At 40.4% G+C, this 21,673-nt stretch overlaps 1 protein-coding gene across 4 annotated transcripts in view; it reads left to right on the forward strand.

The window, feature by feature from the left end:
• Positions 1–21,673, forward strand: part of FYN (FYN proto-oncogene, Src family tyrosine kinase) — a 138,552-nt gene that overhangs the window by 91,899 nt on the left and 24,980 nt on the right. For 2 of the 4 annotated variants that reach the window (XM_083858451.1, XM_083858452.1), the window contains 6 exons: positions 5,878–6,135; positions 6,681–6,777; positions 10,590–10,688; positions 11,768–11,871; positions 16,070–16,219; positions 18,544–18,708. In XM_083858451.1, coding sequence (XP_083714577.1) covers positions 5,889–6,135; positions 6,681–6,777; positions 10,590–10,688; positions 11,768–11,871; positions 16,070–16,219; positions 18,544–18,708 — 862 coding nt within the window. In that variant the 5' untranslated portion in view covers positions 5,878–5,888. Of the gene's footprint in view, positions 1–5,877; positions 6,136–6,680; positions 6,778–10,589; positions 10,689–11,767; positions 11,872–16,069; positions 16,220–18,543; positions 18,709–19,180; positions 19,337–21,673 lie in introns of all 4 variants that reach the window. The other 2 variants (XM_083858453.1, XM_083858454.1) reach the window with 2 other exon arrangements.

Raw genomic sequence — 21,673 nt, forward strand, 5'->3', positions numbered from 1 at the left:
TTGGAATGCCTTCCTAGCCACTGGTAATGGTCAAAGTGGGTGAGTAAGACTTTTCTCTTGGGAGTTTAATGTGTCTCAGAGTTGTGTTTCAAAATAGGTAATCCATCAGTTTCTCTCTAGGGAGCTACTAATGGGGCGTGGAAAGTAAGATGTTTCAACTTCGGGGTAAATTTCTGTGTTGATTATTCCCGCTATACAGCCTGCAGGAGGCATTCTATAGTCATTTTTAAAGTCTCTTTTAAAAATTCTAGGAGTTCTTATTCTTGGAAAGCCTTTTCTGTCCTCCTTGAATCTTCACAGCAACTCAGAATGTGGCATTTTGAATATTACATCCTACAGTAGCTCATAAAATTTGGTTTATTTGATGTTACAGACTGATAGTTCTGTGGTGCTTTCAGCAAAACATAAAGCACCAAGAAGATGGCCCTAGAGATTTCATTTTTCACAGCCATGCTGGATGCAACCCTTAGTTTGATTCACCACAGAGACTGAAATAAAGCCAAAGATTTTGTGCTTCTGATTTCATTTTAACATAACTATTTCCCAACTCAGCTTCCTTGCCGATGCTTTCCAGTCAAGATTTGTAAAGACAGTCATAAAAAGGCAGTTGGCAGTTACCAGTAATCCAGCCTATCCCTTTCATGTTTTTTACTGAGAGAAGTTTATCTTAAAAATATGCCATCAAATTTCATTCCAGAGAAACCCAGGAGGAAAGAGAATGCATCCTGCTAGGTCTGAACCTGCTCTCCATCTCTTCAGCAGGCTGGAGCCTTCTCCTGTGCCAGTTCCCTTTCGTGTGCAAAGGGTTGGAGGACAGAGGTCACAGCATGGATCAAAGAGTGCAGGGTAGACAGGTTTTTTCCCCTGCATCTCCCAGTACCTCTCCCTCAAACACTCTTAGGACCTATTTTCTCTTACAACTCTAAAAAAAGAAGGTTCTGAAGATGTACCATAATTCAGACTTTCAGCTGTGAGTTGCAAAGGCTTCTGAGAAAACTTCTGATGCTCGGAAGGAGTGAATCTGCACCATTCTTCCCCCCATCCATATGCTTACTACTGCAGAAGCAAAGGTTAATCAGTACTTTTTGCTTTTCAGATATCACATGTTGGAGCTTTTATTTTTAAAATAGAAGTATTAAAAAAAGGCATTTTCCTGCTACTCTTGGATTTTTCCTAGGCTTTGATTAGCTAGCAGAGGACGGATTTTGTTTTTGTTAATGGAGTGGGTGTCTGGCTTTGTTGGGTGTTTCAGTTTTGGCTTCCATTTTGTATCAAGAACATAAAGAAAAACTGAAGAAGGATGAGTTACAGTAATAATAATAATAATAATGTTAAAACATCTCCTTAGCCTTCATCTGTATCCTGGTTGAAAGTGATTAAGGTGCTATGACTATATAAATTATTAATAATCATATAATGAATTTTATATCCTTGTCAGGTAATGTTTCCACAGTGTGGGTGGAAACTACTCTTTTGGTTAGACACACGTTGGATTGCTTGCAATATAAATGTTTGAGTCCAAGAAATGTAATAAGGACAAGAAAGGAGACAAATAATATTTATTTTCATTTGTCTCTAAGGAAGTCTCAAAACTCATGAAAACGAGGGGTTTTATGTTTTCATAAAAACACATTTTACATTAAAACACAACTTCAAAATAAACAAATTAAATTGCTTGCATTAGAAAAGTTCATTTTAATTAGGCCAGTTACATACCTTTTAACGTTACCAGTGTCAGACTATGATAATTCTGTATGACCCATAACTCACACATCTGAGAAATGCTGCCTTTCCTCGTGGAAATGGATTAAAAACTTATTCCCTTACTGTCAGATGCACAGCATGTTGGATGACTAACATTGTGTGCTCATCTCTAGAGAGTTTAGTGTAAAACAACTCCAGATTTTGTTTAGTGATCTCAGAGCTGGCTGAATAATTCCAGCCTTCCACAGCTCCAAATGCTGACATGCAGGGAGATTAAACTTTTGGATATTAAAGTCTTGCTCTGTGATACTGAAGGAGATTAGTTTTTGGATTCCATTCATTGACACAAAGGCCAATGCTGAGTGGAGATGATATTTATTGTCTATGAAACCCCTGAGTAAGCTGAAATCACTTTAGGCATGTACATGCATACATGTACTCTCTCACATTTAGCCAACTCCCCACGATGCTGTTTCTTTGAGCCAAGAACAGACAACTTTCATGGACTTGGCTTGAAAAGATGTGTGCATGTAACACCCTCTGTCACATTTTACAAGAGGCTGCAATCAAGCAGTCTTTATACTTGGATTGTCTAGACACTGTGGCAGTGGGAGGGGACAAGTGAAAGAAAAAGCCCATTTTGTCAGTCGTTCACTTTGCATCAAATTCTCCTTCCCTGTGTGCTGCCATTGCCAGCAAAAAGATAAAGCAAGCAAAAACCAAACAAAAATCACTGGTTCTCTATACATATAATTCCTAGTAATAAAAACACAAACCATTTTTTAAACTACCAGTACATATGTATATCATCCCCTTGTTCATTCACCTTTTTCAGAATAAATATTTTTAGCAATTTTTTTTTTTTGCAGCTGATTTGTCATTTCAACTTTTTCCCTATCAATGTGTAAATGAAATATGTAAGGTTGTCTTGTCAGCAGTTGTAAATTCATATGTGAAATATTCCTGGATTTCAATGGGGATTTTTTTTTCCCTGCTCAGCTGAACGTTTGTGAATGAGCAACAAGAAAACCACTTTCCCTCCCACTGGTCTCCCAGATTTCATGTTTCCTATCTCTTTTTTTCTTTCATTTTCTTCTCTGCTTTTTTCATGAAAGCACATGGGAAAAAATAAGAGGAGAAACAGAGCTGGGAGGGGAAAGGGAGGAGGTGATGGAATTTCACAGGGATGTAAGTCTGCAAGCCAACAAAAAGGCTGTGAAATTCTTCTCTAAACAGTAAATCCTGCATATCACTTATTTGCCTGGAGGTGAATAAGCCCATGTTGCAGCTTTTAAGCAGGCTGATTTAATGGCTTACTCTTCCCTGCTCAGGTGGTCAGCACCTCCTGTTGAGCTGGGATTTCTCTGGTGTATCTCACACACAGCATTTGCTCACTGCCCATGTTTTGCTCTCTGCACATCACAGCCATGCTCTCACAGAGGTGTAGCAGGGTCCAAGGAGTGAGTCTCAGACTCATCCCTCCTCCCTAAAGCCTTCTGGGCTCTGCCCATGCTGAGAGCAGGGAGATGAGCCATCACCCCCCAGGGCTCTTGCCTTCCATGTGGTCCTGCTTCACTCCCTGGCAGTGCTCATAGGGCACCTTGGTTCTGAGAGGAGCCAGGAAAACCTCAATTCTGAGTGACATCTCCAAACAAAGGGTCTCCAGAGCCACACTGTCCTGCTGTTGAAATGGTAAAAGCAGTAGTCATGATTCCCCAAGCAGTTTTTCACAGCTGATATGAAGCTGGCCAGGGCACCTCTGCACCTCGCATGGTCCCTGTGGGCTCACTTGGTGTCAGTGCTGGTCCTGGGTGTGCACAAGACTCTGCACCTCCAGCTCCAACCCAGCTTCTAGGGTGAGCAGAGGCCCTGGTCAGCATGGCTACTGCAGCAGTAACAGCAGTAAACAACCTTTCCCTCAACCAGTTATTACTTTAGTTTACTGAGGGATCCCAGCTCATGCCACCCATGCAGCAAGTGAAGTGTCAGGAATCCATTTTTCTGTTCTCCCAAAAAGACTTCAACATTTTGGTGAGAGAACCCTGCTGAGTGGATGGGGTGTCTTGAAAGGAATAAAGAAATGCAAAAAGGGCAGTTTTAAGTCAGGCTAATAGCAAGAGGGGGTAGACCCATGCTAACTGTAGGCAATACAACTCCAGGAAATAAATAAAAATAAAATTACATCATAACAGAATCATTTAGGTTGGAAAAGACCCATGAGATCATAGCATCCAGCCTTTGACTGATCACCACCTTGTCAACTAGACCATGGCACTGAGGGCCATGTCCAGTCCTAAACCCAATCTGGCTGGGTCTGATCCCTTGGTAGTCCTATGTGTGTCTTGTGATTGCACTCGAGGTGATCTGTTCCATAACCTTCCTGGGCACCAAGGTCAGACTGACAGGCCTGTATTTTCCCAGATCCTCCTTCTGGTCCTTCTTGTGGATGACTGTCACATTGGGCAAACAAAATGGTGCTTGTTTTTCTGAACAGACTTGTAGAATAACTGGAAGTATCTGCAGATTGTAGAAAATACCCTTCAACAGAAGTGTTTTTCTTTTTAATTAGGCAGGTTAGATGTGGGAAGTAGGTATCCAGACTGTGGACTGTCACAGAAAAACAGGGAGCTGCTGCATAATTTTTCAAGCATTAGCACTGGTGAAACATTCTTTTTCTGAATCCCATGAGTCTGTCAAAAACAATTTCCTGTGTTAATGTTGGGGTAAGGCATAGAAAATAGCCAGCCTGGCAACTACAGAAAAATTAGGAAATTTTAAAAAGCACAAACCTTTTATTTACTCAAAGTGAAAGGTATTGTCTGAAATGTGAAAAGAAATGTGGGGAGAAAAAATGTACTTAACTTTTTTTCCATTTTCTGCATTTTCTCCTTATCTATTTATATATTCTGAAAAAAGTATGTCTAGTAAGTAATTTTTTAAGATTTTTTTTTTCTCTTACTGCTCTTCCAACCCCACTGTTCAGAGTATGTTGTTTGTGTGCCAGGTTGCATCTAAGAATCACGGTACTGGTTCAGATCAAGGATGCATCCAGACAAGTATCTGATTCCCTAGGTTCATCACACCCAACTCCAGAAACTCAGGTTTTGTGTCTAGGTTCAACCTGGGCCAATAGCAAAGAGTTCAGTAACACCACCACATGGATTAGAGGAAGTTAGAGCTAGCAACTGTTGCCTAGAAAGGCAATACCAGGTAACAGGACTAACCTTGCAGGACTGCTTCTGAGATGTGGTGGGTCAGCCTCTGTCTCCCTCCATGCAGAGAGGGGCAGGCACCTAAAATAAAGAGAGATTCACCCAGGCCCTGTGTGTGTCCCATGACAGTGCTGAACAAGAGGTTATAAGAATTTTAAAAACTTGGAGCAACCTTTTTGAAGCTGTAATTTTTGAAACCCTCTCAGTTTCATCCTGTGCAGAATCTTTACTTGCAGTTGCTCTGCATTTGATGTGTTAATTCTTTTGGGACTTTCTCTGGTTTCTTAATGCGTGTACCTTTGCCAGCCCCACCTTCTGTTACCAGTGGGTTTAGCCTTCAATTTGGTACTGCATGAAAAGGCGCTTCCTTTTTTTTTTGGCTGTGTCCTATGATAGTTCCCTCCTAATTTCCTGCTGTAATAATTCTTGGCTCACTGTGGCTGCTTTTCTGCCTGCCATGCAGAGCTCCAGCAGTGGAAGGGTTTTATTGTTTTCAGGTGAAGTCCACTCCTGTGTAGTTGACAAGGTCAAATATGAACCACAAGCTAAGTGCCTCATTCTGTGTTCTGAGGGCAGTCTTGAACACCTCCAGCTGCACTTTCTTGGCTGAGTCCTTTGCCTACCAGTTGCATCCTCCTGGCAAAGGGTGAACAAGATGGGTTTCATCCTCTTTGTCACTCCGTGCAAAATATTGCCTGTTAGGGCTGGACAAAGATCTGCCACTACCCTAAGAGAAGGCAGGACCTCCTTCCCCAGGCCTTCATGGAAAATTCCTGAGGGAAAGATTTTGCGTGAGCTTTGTTCCAACATGTTGCTGTTTATGTTCAAACCACTGCAAGTTTTTTTCCAAAGTACTTAACTTTTGAGCAGTGAACTTAATTCGAGCCTCATCATGTGTGAGTTTGGAGGAGGTCTGGTGAGCATCAACATATGAGCACCTATCCTTTCCTTCCTCTCATAGGATTTTAGATAATGGGCTGTGTGCAATGTAAGGATAAAGAAGCAACAAAACTGACTGACGAGAGGGATGGCAGTTTAACTCAAAGCTCAGGCTACCGCTATGGGACAGATCCTACTCCGCAGCACTATCCTAGCTTTGGTGTGACTTCAATCCCAAACTACAACAACTTCCATGCCACAGGAGGCCAAGGACTGACTGTGTTTGGTGGAGTCAACTCTTCCTCTCATACAGGGACACTGCGTACAAGAGGAGGAACAGGTGAGCTTGAAAGTCTTATTTTAGTGCTCATAGTGTCAATCATATGCCTAGAGTAGAGGCCTGCCTGACTGTCTCAGCATGTTGCTTTTAGGAAGAGTTATTTCATGAAATAGTGCAAAGAATTGAAAGAGGGTGGAGTTGGGTCTTCACCCCTACTTTTGCTAATTGACAGATCCACTTGTGGCTGAGAAATTATATATACATGCCAAAATCACCTAACTGCCTTATCCCTCTGCCAGGGAATGTAAAGTGTGGGCTGAGCCACCTCAAGTAGTTAAATACTTGGCATGGCTATGTCTAAACTGTCTCTTCAACCCCCTTTGCCTGCTTGGGATCCTGTGGCTGTACACAGTGAAGGAGGTGGAGTGCCCACTGGCAGCATAAGACCACAGAGATGAGAATCGTTCAGAAAGTTGGAGGGTTCAGTTTGGTTTGCTCCTCAGCAACTGGAGTAGCTCAGCTGTGTCTTAGCCACATCATCTCTTGAGGTTCCTTTCCCTCCTGTCTTCTGTGATGGAGTATAACCCACCTGTCTTCTTCTGTAGGTGTAACTCTTTTTGTGGCGCTTTATGACTATGAAGCAAGAACAGAAGATGACTTGAGTTTTCACAAAGGAGAAAAATTCCAGATACTTAACAGCTCGTAAGTTTTAGGCTTGGGAATCTACTTTTTAATAGTTTCAAACTTATAATGTTTACAATAATGCTTGCTTATGTTATTAGTAAAATCTGATGTTGGATATTCAAGTATGGAGGGGATTTACTCTATGCTTACTTACTTGTCCTTGCACTTAGTGCACTTTTGCAAAGTGCGGTATTGTTGGGCAAAAAACTTCAACCACATGCAGCTTTACTTTAAAAAAAAGTGTTAGATTGTGTGATTTACTGCTTACATTTTACAGTAACCCTACATTCAGAACTGAGACTCCCAGCTCTGTACTTTATCAGTAGCTACAGAGGTTCTGCAAGGCATGTACTAACACTTTTTCCAATCTGCTGCAAGTATCCCTATACAGAAATGTGCTAAAAACTGGTTCACAAAAGATTCATTATCCAGACGCACATGCTAAGCTTAAAAGCATTTTTGTCCTTTTAAAGGTAGGTGATGCAGTCAGAACATGCTAGGAAGTTCTGTTGCATCTGACATGAAAACCACATTTCCATCCTGGAAATCATCAACTTAAAATTAATTTTATCAACAGCCCATAGAAAAAAAAATCCCTTAGTGATTTAAAAATAACTTCTAAAACTCACTGTGCTACTGACCTATATCTGAACATCATGTAATTCTTGGCTAAGAGCATAAAGTGGCAGGCTCTGTGTTATGTTCACTACTGCTATTATGTAGAGGTAAAAATGGGTTAACAACCAAGTATGTCACTTTCTAAAGGCTTTGTGATATTGGTCTTCTCTTTTTTTTCTTTTTTTTTTTCTTATAATATGTGACAATGAGGCAAATTCACCCCTGGTGCAACTGTTAATTTTGATATAGCAACTGCAGGATTGGAATTGGCTCAATGTGCATTGAAGCTTTTTAAAAAGTCAGGTAATTCTGTGGAATATTTCATGAAGCTAAAGAGCTTTGATGTAGATGAAAGCACAGAAACTTCAGTTACGACTTGTAGAGGGAGCAGCAGTTTAAAACCTTTCTCCCTCTAAATTAGGGGTTGGAAACGAACCCTTTTTAAACCTATGATCCATTTTTGCTCTCATTGCCTTGTGCTTTCCTAACCTTGCACAAACTATGCCATAACTTGAAACAAGAAGTTTTACACATTATAAATACCTTGGATGTGCCAGCTGGTGAAATCTGGCAGTGCTCACCAGCAGTTACAGAGCAATCATCCTTGAAGTTGGTGAGACAGAGAGATTCCCCTTCATGTCAGTAGCTGCAGTACCTGCATTTTGATGCAGGTAATTACTGCCTGGAAAAAGGGTTTTTAAGGAAGGAAAAAAGACCAAGCATTCATTGATTTTCCTGTAGGATTAGAGAAGCATTTTTTGAGCACCTGCCAATGCTGTTTGCAAATAGAAAGCATATAGATGCAAAAAAGTAGTTTGTCTGGAATTTTTGGAGGGGTTTGGATTTGGATTTTGCTTTAGCTCTCAACAAATAAAATTTGATTTGTGCTTTGGAGTAAACATTCAGTGCAACACCTGAAATGACATACAGGGAGTATCCCTGTGATTTGAACCCAGAAATTTTACTAAAGGCAGTCTGGGTGAAAGAGGTACCTGCAGAGTGGTTCAGAGCAGAGCTTGACTTTGAGGCTTCCAAACACATCCCCAGCATTCCCACCCTGTCTGGCCCCATTGACTAGCTGCCTCCTACCTCAGCTGCAGGTCCAAAATTAAGAGCTGTGAAAAAAGCCCACATTCCTCCTCTTTTCTGGCGGTGGTTTGAGAGATTTAAGCTTCTCTGTCACAGCAGAGGGGGTTGTTCCTGATGTTGTGATCATCTACAGGACTGCTTTTTTCCTCCCTAGATACGACAAAATACCTCCATCTAGTGGACTCTGTACACAGTAAGGAGAAGAGATGGAATGGTACAATTTATCAAGCTCAGTGTGGCATAATGCCTCAGAAATATTCTACAGCAGCATATGGGGGAAGGGTTAGCACTTCAGCTGGCAGTACTAGAGACACAAACAAAAAGGGCCATTTGCCTGACATACATAATGCACACAGGGTGTATTAAAATACTGTCAACTGCTAGCCTCTGCAAAAGCTATTTGCACTTTGTGTTTCTTGAACTGTAGAATTGGAAGTGTCTCCTTTTTGACTAATTACAGCTGTTTTTTCTAGTTGTTTTCCATGGAGCTTGTGCTCCTTTAATCTGTTAAATAAAGTGAAGTTTAAAATTTAAAGAATTCACCTTGACACCACCTTTCCTTCCAGAAACAGAAGACAGTGTGTTTTCTGTAACTATTTGCTTCCAGAAGAGTTTAAATTCTCCAGTCACATTTGATAATAGTGCTTTATTTCGTGAACAAGTCTCTGGTTTACAGAGAGGGGAACTGGTAGTTTCTAAGCAGTTCAGAAATAGAAACGAAAATGCTTATTACTAGTGATAGAAGTTAAACACTGCTGAATCTGGTGCTGAGAATGAAATTGAAATTGCTAAATCCCAAATCATTGCAACCTGAAAAAAGCTGAGAAATAAACTTCTCTCAAAGCAGCAATGTGCATTGTCTGAAAGGCAATGTCCCACTGTGTGCACCAGTGTAAGACAAAAATTCATGCTAAGCCTACAGAACTACATTGAAATGTTGTAGTAGAAGAGCTTTTTGTATTTGAAAATGCAGCCTAGTCCTGTGCTACCTCCTCCAGGTGGCCAGCAGAGGGAATCTAGACAATGAAATGTGATCCTTAAGAGCTGTCTAAAATGCCATGTTGATAGATGGCTTTTTGATATCTTTGGGTTTCAGATTAATTATGCTCATAGAAGTCTAAAATGAGCAGTGAATGTGACACTGTGTTGTGGTTTAACCTCAGAGAACAACTCAGCCCCACACAGCCACTCATTCACTTCTCCCATGGTGGCATCAGGGAGAAAAACAGAAGGGCAAAAATGAAAAAACTCATAGCTTGAGATAAAGGCAGGTTTAATAGGTAAAGCAAAAGAAATGCACAGAAGCCAAGCAAAACAAGGAATTCATTCATGGCTTCCCATGGGCAGGCAGGTGTTCAGCCATCCCCAGGAAAGTAGGCTTCTGTCATGCCTAACCATGACTTGGGAAGGTAAACGTCATCACTCCAAACATTCCCCCCTTTTCCTTCTTCTCCCCCAGCTTTTCATGCTGAGCAGGATGCCATATGGTCTGGAATACCCCTGTGGTCAGTTGGAGTCAGCTCTCCCAGCTGTGTGTCCTCACACAGACCCGTGCACACCCCCACCCCCTCTCTGCTGGGTGAGAGGCTGAAAAACCTTGGCACTGTCGGAATGCTGCTCAGCAGTAATGAAAACATCCCTCCATTATCAACACTGTTTCCAGCACAAATCCAAAACACAGTCCCATACCAGCTACTTTGAGGAAAATTAACTCTATCCCAGCCAAAACCAGAACATGGCATTCATTTTGGCAATTTTTCCTATAAGCTCTTTCAAGGGTCTGTATTAGAATAATTGCTATGGATACAGTTTTCAATATTCTAGTCCAAATTCAGCCCTCACCAAACCTGATTACACTGGGCTGTTCTGCCTCTTCATGCTATTTATGCTGCATCTGAAAGGCTACAGTACTAATCACTGCTGCAGGAATTCTAGGTGTAAAGAAGTACGGATATTATTTGGGTTTAGATGCAAACAGCTCTGTCGGAAGCACAGCAGTGATAAAGAGATGAGTTGCTGTAGCTTCTTACAGCCACAGTTTTGGGTGCTGTTAACAAAGTCAGATCATTTATTTTACAGCTGTGTCTTGCTCTCACTTCTCCTCCTCACCTCTGTTTCCACAGGGAAGGAGACTGGTGGGAGGCCCGTTCCTTGACAACAGGCGAAACTGGTTACATTCCCAGTAATTATGTGGCTCCAGTCGATTCCATCCAAGCAGAGGAGTATGTTTTCTTTTTTTGTTCTAAATACCCATTAGTGCTGTATTAGAAGGAGGTGTGATGAGTTGGTTTTGATTGATTGCCACAATTTTTCAAATTACTTACGTTATATTTACTTCAGGTCTTAACTGTACTGATAAATAATTAGGTAATTAGTAACAAAAGAAGCATGAGCTCAGTGCTTTTTCAATGTCAAAACAAAGGAAGAAAACCTAAAAGAACACAGATCTTCTTCCTTTTTTCAACTGTCAGATAATTTCAAGCTTTAACCAAAAGGTGCCCTTGCTTTTCCTGAACCAACTTGTAAAAATATTTTGAGTCAATTAGTGTGCAAACGGTCCATTAAAGAGGGCACATTGTATCAACAAATACAAATCCTAGGATAGGTAGGATGCCCAAAATGCATACAAAGCTGCCTAATGAGGATCCATGTATGCAAAGAAAAGGAGTGATGTGTGTATTCACGTTATTTCCAATATAAAAGATACAGAGGTGAGCAGGTACTATTGGATTCTGTACTTCAGGTTGTCCTTGGTTGATTGTGAAACAACACAAAAACGTTGCTGCAGGAAGGAATAAAGGCTGTAACTCTGAAAGCCTCATATAGAACCACAAGTAAAGTGGTTGAATCTCGTCCTTGTACTGAGATTTTATAGCTGTGCTGCAACAAAAATATTGAGTGCTAGTAAATCACTATATAAGTCAAGTATTTATAGCAACATCTGTACAAACACTGCTCTTCAGCAGCAACAGTTTTCTGCCCTTTTCTTTGTGTATACCCTCCACCCACCACATCTTGGTCTCTGTTTGTCCAAGTCTGGCCGTTGTCAGAGGAAACCAAGTGTTCTCTGCACCTACTGATTACAGGCTTAATGCAGAGAGTACTGCCCAGCACAAGGTACATCTACTACAGGGTTTGGCAGGCTGGCTTTCCAGCATAAGAGACACAGTGTGACAAAAATGGTCGACTGTATCTGAGTAACCACAGTTTGTACACAAATTCCTCTCCATGTCTGGGCTTTGTGGCACTATTTAGTAATGCTACCTAGCATCTGTCTTACTATTTCTGGTATTTCCCTAAGGTGGTACTTTGGCAAGCTTGGCCGAAAAGATGCCGAGAGGCAGCTGCTGTCGTTTGGAAACCCCAGAGGTACCTTCTTGATCCGGGAAAGTGAAACTACCAAAGGTAGGCTGGGCACAGGTATTCTAACTATGAGTGAGAAGATAATACAGAAAAAACTGTGCTGAGTGTGTGAAATACTGTTTTCAGTGGTATGAAGGTAGAGATAAGTATAATTTTGCATGTATTTGTGTTAGGGAATTGGGTGTCTGGATATCCTAGGTCTTGGAGTGACTGTTCTAAGAAGAGAACAATCAAAGTACAACTCATGCTCAACCCATGGTATCTGCAGTGCAAGACACATGGTATGATCCTTCCAAGTGCTGGATCCTTGGAGGTAACAAAAAAGGAGAAAAAAAAATATGCAGCAGTTTTAAATTCACACATTAACAGGGAAAAGACTTGAATATACTTCTAATTAACATATTCATAAAGTATTCAACTGTATCCATTCTGTTGAAGTCAAGTGGAAGGGTGTATTCTCCTCCTTCCCTCTAAAAATATTGGAAGAGTTTCAGTTTTCTTGGCGGGTGCTATTTTTGCTTTTACGTTTTGCTCACAAGGCCTGTCAACATCTTCTTCAAAAGCTTCACATGTATGAAAAGATCTTTCTAATTCATACAACTACTGAGCAGAAAGCCTGCAACTAAGTAAAAACAAACCTGGCCATTTCTCAATTAACCAACAATCCAAAACAAAAGCTGTGGGAGGCATAAGTCACTAGAATTAATTCCATACAAGTTCTGTAATCTAATGATGGTTCACATAATTAAAGCTCTGACTTGTCAGTGCTTTGATCAGAGCACACTATCAGCTAGGCTTAGCATGCAAAATATCATGGCTAGTGAAGGAGTTTAAAGAAGAGAATCAAGACTTGCACTGCTCTCTCCCTGACTTATCTTCAGATGCTGCATTCAATCATCTAAAATTGTAAGTTTTGCATTATTCCCTCCTGAAGCCACTGGATTCTTCCTTTGCTCCCTATAACTCCAAAGACTGTTTTTGATGCATAGACTTGCTGTTGTTTCAGGAAGACAAATTCTTGTCACCCACAGCTTCACCATGCATCCCATAGGAGTGAGGCACTCTCACCAAGAGCAAGACAGGCTCTGACTTGCTCTTTTTCTGCAAATAGCTTCCACCTGTTTTTTTTTTTCACCAACAGTTGCCCTGATTTGTGTGAGAAGCAGGACTTCATCCCACTCTATGCCAAGTTTAAAAACTCACTCATATGCAGCCATGGAGCCTAAAAACAAGCACAACACTGTTTCTCTAAACCACATTATCAGTTTAGTATGATTTCCCCAGTTTTTAAACAGTGCTAGAGGATATGTTTTGCAGTGCTGTTTACTTAGCTAAGTCAGGGGTTTCTCTAATTTCTTGTGAGACACAAAAGCATTGAGGAAATGTAGTAATCCATCATGAATGGGCTTAGAGCAGCAAGTTTAATTTCCCTGCATCTGAACTTAAGGCATTCTACATCTTCAAGCAGAGTTTGCAATAAAACTATAGGAAAAAACCAAATATGCTTGGGGGTTTTTGTTAAAAAATGCCTATTTCCCTTCTCGTCCTTGTGGTGTTTGAGTATGTTGTTAGAAGAAAACAGAGAGCTTGTTGTTGAAGAGAGAGAGAACAAATCAATTGGGTGGGCTCAAATGCTGTGTTCTGCCGTGTCTTCTCAAAATGCCCCACCCCAACTAGTCATGGTGAGCTTAAGGCAGGAATTGTTTTATGGCCTAGAATTGTCCCTTCTGCTTTAAATAATAGCAATAATAAAATTAATCAGGATCATGTTAGAAGTATCATCATGGATGGTTTCAGCATGATTTTAACCTCCCTTGATCATGGTTGCCTTTTTTCTTTCAAAATAAATCATATGGAGCTGGTTTTTCATTTTTTCAATGTCTGACTACCCAGGTACTTCATCAGCTCTTGTCTGTATAATCATTCACCTGGTTTCAATCTCCACCTTTCAAGAATGTCTGGTTTTAGTTGTTTGGCTTTTTTAAAAAAAATCATTAGTATGATATATTGTGATGTCGTATTTCTACCCCAAATTTTTATTACTTATATCTCTTGTATTTAAATTTATCATCAGATAGTAATGAATAGTATAGATAACCAACAGCCTAAATAAAAAAATAATGAAATTCATCTTGGTTCTTGTTTATGTCCAGGTTTGAACTTAAAGCTCCAGTCCTGCAACTTGATCTGAGGTCAGTGGGGGTCCACAGAGGGCCACCCACACAGCTCTGATTGCAGACATGGAGCCACAGATTGTTTACATTTTCCTAAAGAATCTAAAATAGTGACCCAGATAAGCAGGGAGCGTGACTAAAGAAAATACAGCTGCTGCCAGTGGATCAAAACTCAAAAATGAGGAGGTGGAGAAGACTCCTGGAAAATCCTGAAAGGAGGCTGACAGTGTATAGCCGAGAGTGGGGTACAAAGCATGCACAAGATGTGCTTGCAAATCACCAAAAAGCTTTGAACTCCTAGTTGAGAGAAATGTACTGACTCAGAGGGAAAACCTCTTCAGAAAACTGTCCTAAACAAACAGTATTTTTCTACACTTAGAAATCATAGAATCACAGCAAGGCTGGAGTTGGAAGGGACCCTAAAGATCATCTAGCTCCAACTCCACCAAAATAAATACATTAAAGTAGAATAAAATTTTTAAAAGAAAAAGGAGACATAAAATAACCCCTGACACTCCTTTTAAGGGTGCCTCCCATTCAAATAAACCAGAATCATCTGTTTTATGTGCTGGCTCTTTTCCTCCTATATAGGGGACAAACAATAGGGAATTTGAGAATTCCTTGGAGTCAGGGTGGAGGCATTTTGCATCTCCCTCAGGAATGAGCCACCCTGTTGTTGGTTAATGTGGTCAAGGAGGCTTCTTCCTGAGGATACATCCAAGAAAGACACTTTACACTGAGACCACCTTTCGTGCCATATAAAACTGTTTGGTGATGGTTTTCCTTTTCTGCCCCTTAGCTGACATGGTTACTGATGAAAGCAGCAGAGGCTCCAGAAGGAAGACCTTCCTGAGCTCTCTGCAGCTGGCAGTTTCGTCTTCTTCCTTTTAATGCCTAAATTCCCTTGAGTAAACACAATATTTGTCTGAGCCATGAGTAAGGACTTGTTTTCTTTGCTGCCTTTGAAATGGGCCATGTTTTTGTTCAGATGCTGTGTTACGCTGTAAAAAAGTGGTTTTGCTTTTGACACTGTAGAGAACCAACATGTGTCACTGGCTGTAAAATAGGACTGTCCTCCAGAGTAAGACACCTGAATGTGCAGGTCCCCATATTAGGTGCCCATTGAGCTGTTTTTGCATTCAGCAGGAAGCCAAGGCTCTTTTCAGCTGTCCGTGACTGCAGACACCGAGTGCCCAGGCCGGCATCACACCACAGTGCCATAACACTCATGGAAACTGGGCTAGGATTCAGCCACCCTCACAGCACCACAGGTTTATGTATGGGCATAAAAATCAAGCCCTCAGCCCACCTGCAGACTGCCACCACTGCACCTAAAACTATAAATCCAGCCCATCCACTGAGGTTCCTTTACCTGTGAGCATCCAGAGCCACTTGAAGTGCCTGCAGGGCATCCACATGGCTGGAAAAATGTGACAGCCTGTGGGAAAATTGCCAAGCACCATGTCCTGAGGCATCTCATATGGCACTTAATCCCTGTGCTAGGGCATCTGAATCCCACTAGTAAGCTCTAAAGCCCCACATGGATTTGGGAAGTTAAGCATGAAGTTCTTGCAGATCTGCTGGTGCTCAGTCTTGGTGTAGTATTACTTTCCAAAGACTGTGGTGTACAAAATATGCTTATTTGGTTGTTTATAAAGAAGTTTGGGATCCATTCAGGTAACACTACCCACATATAGTTATTATCTCCAGAGCTTCTTGTGAAAATCTTGATATTTACCACCCACTGGCATTTACAAAAGTACAGTATTTGCAGTGTAACCTGACACTTATAATAGGAAAAGTTGATTTAACAGCCTGGACCAGTAAATGTTAAAATGTGAGTTTTCATTTACATGGAAATTCCGGTATCTTTCTAGAACATGGTATGAACATCCCAGCATTTCTCTGACGCTTAATTCATTGTGTTAGATTAATTAGGTTTTTTTCAGGATACCGTAAGCATTCGGGAAGCAATTTCTTTCACTTTGTAACAACCAACCAGGAAACTGAAATCTTTGTGACTAAAAGCTACTTAAAATTTTTTATTTCTCCTTTGCTCGGAACAGGTGCCTATTCCTTGTCTATTCGAGACTGGGATGATATGAAAGGAGATCATGTCAAACATTATAAGATTCGTAAACTTGACAATGGTGGATATTATATCACAACTCGGGCACAATTTGAAACTCTTCAGCAGCTGGTTCAGCATTACTCAGGTAATTTTTCAGATAATACATGGCACTCTGAAGTATTTTAAAACAAAAGTGTTTGCTACTGAGCTGATGTATGTGTAAGATGCCCTAAAGAGTCATTTGATCTATGACTCTTGCTTGTTGTAATGCATCTTCTGTTATCCCTTTCCCATTAGAGTTATAAATGTCTTTGAGTGCTGTTCACAGGATACAGAAGCAGAGCTTTTAAAACCTAACACTTTACTGTGCTAAAGGTTTTGTCAGCTCTCCCTGTTCTAAGCAAACAGAATTACCAAATTTGACTTGCACATCTCCAAGCATGAATTCTCTATAAGTGAGTGCTAATATGTGCCATTTTGCAGCACACTATTGCTAATAAATCAAATAGGAATTGCATTGTGGAATTGAGTCACCTAAAACAATGGCCAAAAGGTTTGCATATATTAGATACATTGCATATATTTTCCCACTGGATTTTTGTTCTATGTGCAAAGTATTAACATCTAAATTATGTTAAATAAATAAGGCAATATGCGTGTTTCTTTATGCACACTATTTGTGTCCACCCACCAAACTTTTTTATTATTATTCCTGTGAATAAAGTATGGATTGCACTATTCCACCCAAAAGTACATCCTGTTGTCACTGGCAGCTGGTGTACAACAAATGCAATTTCAAAGCCCTCCCAAACCTCTGCATAGGACAACTGGTTCTTACACAGGAGATTGCCATGCTTCTCGGCATGGTCATTTTTAAGCAGAAATTTGTATTTTGAATTATTTGCTCTTTGGGGTTTTTTCCCCTTTACTTTAGCTTTTCATAATATTATTAACAGATTACCCCAAATGCTTGCTGCTCAAAAACTTTTCATAATTTTTACTTGGGAAATCAACTTCTCTGTGGGGCATTTTTTCTGTATTCTTTGTATTCTGTCTGCTGTATTCTTATACTATTCATACTAGACATCTGGCTGTCTTCTCCACCCAATTCCTGATGGGTGTATGCTGCCAAGGAGAATTTCTAGTTGTTTCTGGTGACTCCAAGCTAAATGAGGTATAAAAACTCTCATATAAGGAAGATAATTTACAACCTCACTGTACTAGCTGGTATATGTCAAATTTTAGTTTCTTGTGGTGAGCTTATTTGAATGGCGTATTTTCCATGCACAGAAGCAGAAACAGATAGATCTGGAAACAGCCGTTTCTGTGCAGCATGGAGGCATAATCAGTAGGATCCAGGCAGGGTAGCTCTGGAGGCATGGCACAGTACTCCAGAGGTTTCCCCTGCGGTCTCCAGGACTCAGGTGAACATAGGAGCCCTCCTTGCATCCCAGCTCCAGCTGACTCAGACCATGAGGGCTCCCTCTAACTGCCTGCTCTGCACTCTGAATTCTGGGAGAGCCACAGTGCGCAGTTGTGCTGATGAGGTGGAGCCTGGTGTTGCAAGGAACTTCAGTGCTTGCCCACCTTATGCTGCTGAAACAACCTATTCACCTGTATAGAAGGGAATTCTGCAAAGAAGAATACAGATTATGTCTGAGTCTGAAGTGCAATTGCACTTCCCCACCTTGTTCTGCTCTGCTGCACCTGCTTTAAGATGCAACTCTCTGTGCAGGCTTTATATTGTAGTCTGCTTTGTGCAGCATGGTATACTCCTCATCAGTATGTGTGTATATGTATTTCATGTTTGTATATATCATTGTTTTTACTCTTGCCAAAATATCTTGTGTGACTTGTCACAGTTCAGTCTTTTGTGAAGCTTTCTAAGAGCTGGTATCATGAACCTGCCTCAAACAATGTAGGACTGGCTGCATATGCTAATGAAGGTTTGCTCTAGAAAGAATGTCAGACTTGCATGACACCTTTTCACAGAGCAGAATATTGAAAATGCCTTTTCCCAGGCTACAAAAAGTCCACCGAATTTTCATGTCGGTGATTTTTCAGGAAAAGAAATAATTAATCATCTCCATGTTTCTTTTACTCAGTACAGAAACAATTCAGACTGTAATTGACAGATTATTTTTAAAAAGCTATACTGTACCATAGTAAACCAGTCACTCAGGAGGTTCTCTTAATGTGGCATTGTGGGAAGAGGGAAGTTCTGAGTCCACAAGAGAAACCAAAGGTGGTCACCTTCCATTTCAGGCTGTGCAGAGACTAAAATATTTCCTATTCTATCTCAAATGAATATGTTTCAATGTTCAATTCCTAATCTTCCAGGATGCTTTGTGGTATGCAACTAACAGCTGTTGTGAGTAGCATTGTTTTTATGCTTACTGTATTTGTTTCATGTCACACTTTTTTTTCTTTCCTCTCCTTTGCTGTTGGCTTCACTTCTGGCTCCATCAGAGAGAGCTGCAGGTCTTTGCTGCCGCTTAGTAGTCCCCTGTCATAAAGGAATGCCAAGGCTTACTGATCTGTCTGTCAAAACCAAAGATGTCTGGGAAATTCCACGAGAATCCCTACAGTTGATCAAGAGACTGGGAAATGGGCAGTTTGGGGAAGTATGGATGGGTATGGAGCAAAATAATTACTCTAAAATAGCTGTCTGTGTGGGGATTGCAAGATGGAAGGTGAAAACGTAGGACATTGTGACCCACAAGAAAAAAAACTAGTAAAGCTCAAACTGTTAGGAAAAATGTCTTTGGAATCATGTCTTTGACTTTGAAATTCTTTAATCTTCAACTTTCACTATAATTGATGGCAAAAGAAAACTGAAAATCCATGTTTCCTTGGAAGGTCTTGATTTTGACAAATTACCACTGTCCTAATAATAAATCAAGGCTCACATGGTAATCTCTCGGCTATACCAAGAAGCCTTTTTCTGCAAGCTAACAAAAGAAGTCCTTACCTTCAGCATCCAAAAAACAGTGTTTGCAAATGAACTTTAATGCAGCACTGAGAGACCCTCACCTTCCATCTTTCTCAATGCATGCATAATTTTGGATTATAAGTGTGTTTTTTTTATTAATTTCCTCTCCTATAGAGAAAGCTGATGGTTTGTGTTTTAACTTAACTGTGATTGCTACGAATAATACCCCACAAACTGTTGGATTGGCTAAAGATGCATGGGAAGTTGCACGTGATTCATTATTTCTGGAACAGAAGCTTGGTCAGGGGTGTTTCGCTGAAGTGTGGCGTGGTAAGGCAGAGAATATATTTTGCTTTGGATGGATCTTTTAAGGCCCTCTTGGCAGAAATAAACATTTCAAGTTTAGATCTTAAAGCTAAAAGATCAGAAATAGTAAGAAATGTTAGTTTATATTGCCTGAAACAGTCAAACGTAAATACAGTAATCCATGGGGAAGCTTCCTTTCACTTGCACACAGTGGTATGAGAGGTTAGGGCATTAAAATTCATTAATTGCATTGGGTTTATTCAGGTGAGCACACAATTGCTAGGTATTAAAATAGGAATGATGCTAAACCTCTAAGGCAGAATGGCTAACCAGAAATTAATCTGGTAAGTAGACATTTTTCTTTCCTCCTGTGTTGTAGCACTGATGGAATCAGACCCTGAAAATGTTTCCATCCATTCTCCCAGTTTAAAAATAATGGCAAATAGCAGCAAGCTGGTATTGTCGAGCTAGCTTTCCCATGCATCCACTTCTTCAAGTCTGTTTGAAATTTGTGTCTGCAGCAGAACCCAATAATTCAATATAAAGACTAGGGTCAACAGAGGCAAAACTTGCCAGGCCCAGCTGAACCCTCACTTTGAAGTCCAGAAACATTGACCTTTTCCAAGTCCACTGACATTGTTTTCTGCACACTGGCCAGCCTAACTTACCCATCATGGGACTCATTCTTTTAATGTGTAAAAACCAAGTAATTTACAATTTACATAAATCTTGGTATGGCCATAGCATTGAAACACAATATAGTGGCCATTTCATGATATGTGGCCCAATTTCTGTTCCAAATTGCTTTCTGTAGAGACTCTAAAATTACCAGTTCAAATAACGAATCACTATATATTGTTTCTTCACAAAAATTTGAGGGGGTAGTTAGACCACTCCTATTGTTCCAGTGACACAAAAATATGTACAGCCAAAACAACCAATGGGTTCTCCTGGGTTCTTGCAGCTGTTTACTACTGCAGGACTACAGCAAGGAGCACAGCAGCAAGTCTGTGAGATTTAGAAAAATTTCTGGACCAGAAATACAGAAATTTATAGAATCTCACAGAATTACAGATGACCTGTTGCAAAGAAAGCTGCCTACATTTCTATTGGCATTTCCAGATAATTGCAGTTTCTCCTTCTTGTTCTCCATCTTGAATGCCTGCACAAGTTTTCAGTTGATGTTAATACTTAGGGGTCAGCTCTGTGTGCCATAGATATTAAACCAATATAACAAAGTTAAAGGAACAAATGTTTAAAAAAAAAAAAATCAGCTATGAGAAACAAAGTGCCAAGTACCAGTACCAAGTATCTGTCAGAAATGCAAAAATTGTTATTACAATTATGAAATTATGTTTCTTAATGTATAGTAAAAAATGTTAACAGCTCTGAAGCATTACCAAACTGGAGTAGATTAACACAGTAAAAATTAATAAAAAACACATTAAGTAGTAACTAACTACACATGGGAGGAATTTAGAGGGAAGTCTATGCTACTTTTCTGACAGAACAATATACCAAAACAGAACAAGAAAATGGAAGAATTTAAACTGGAATCAGGGCTGAGAGGATGAGTTAACATTTTTGTTGGATTTTCTTTTTTTAAACTGGAGAAAGTCATAAAAGTATTTCAAAACAGACTTGCTGAAAACACTTCATGGTAATAGAATGAGTCCTGGGATTTTTATTAAAACAGATAGTACACAATTAATCCTGTTAACACATGAGGTGAGATCCTATTTTATTAATGGCACTCTGGTGCCCATGAAACCCTAGTTTTATTCCTGGTTCATATAATTTGTGGTACCTCTGCAAAGTGGCTGTGACTGATGGCACGCTGCAGTCTGGAGCCTCAGTGACTCCAGGCAAAACATGCTCCCTGTCACCCATCAGAAAAGGTTTCGGCCACCCTGCTTGAAATTAGAGGCAAAACCACCTTCCTGGTTTACACAGGAGTGCCACTAGAGCAAATTCCTGCTTCAGCTCTGGTTTGAAGGATTGAGAGGAATTAAGGCTTCAGCAGTCCCTCTGAGGCGTGCTAGGGTAGCACAGGAGCAGCAGCTCCTCCACTGCTCTTCTGCTAGCCTCAGCCAAGCAAGGTGGACCTGAGACCTGAGCATTTGCACAAAAAAGGACCAATTTTCTGGCTCATTTTATACTGTGGAAGGTTGCAAAAGCTCATGGTAAAGTTATTTTGGCCTAACCAGTTCCCATGCAGCAGCTGAGCCCTGTTATTGTTCATGTACTTTTTAACAAACTAGGTTATTTTACACATTACCTTTTTTCATTATGTGTATTTTGTGGGCTTTCTGCTATCCTCATGCTTAAGTGCAGAGGAGTAGTTTTTAATGTGATTCATTC

The sequence above is a fragment of the Zosterops lateralis genome (genome assembly GCF_965231275.1).
Source record: "Zosterops lateralis genome assembly, chromosome: 3".
NCBI lineage: Eukaryota > Metazoa > Chordata > Aves > Passeriformes > Zosteropidae > Zosterops > Zosterops lateralis.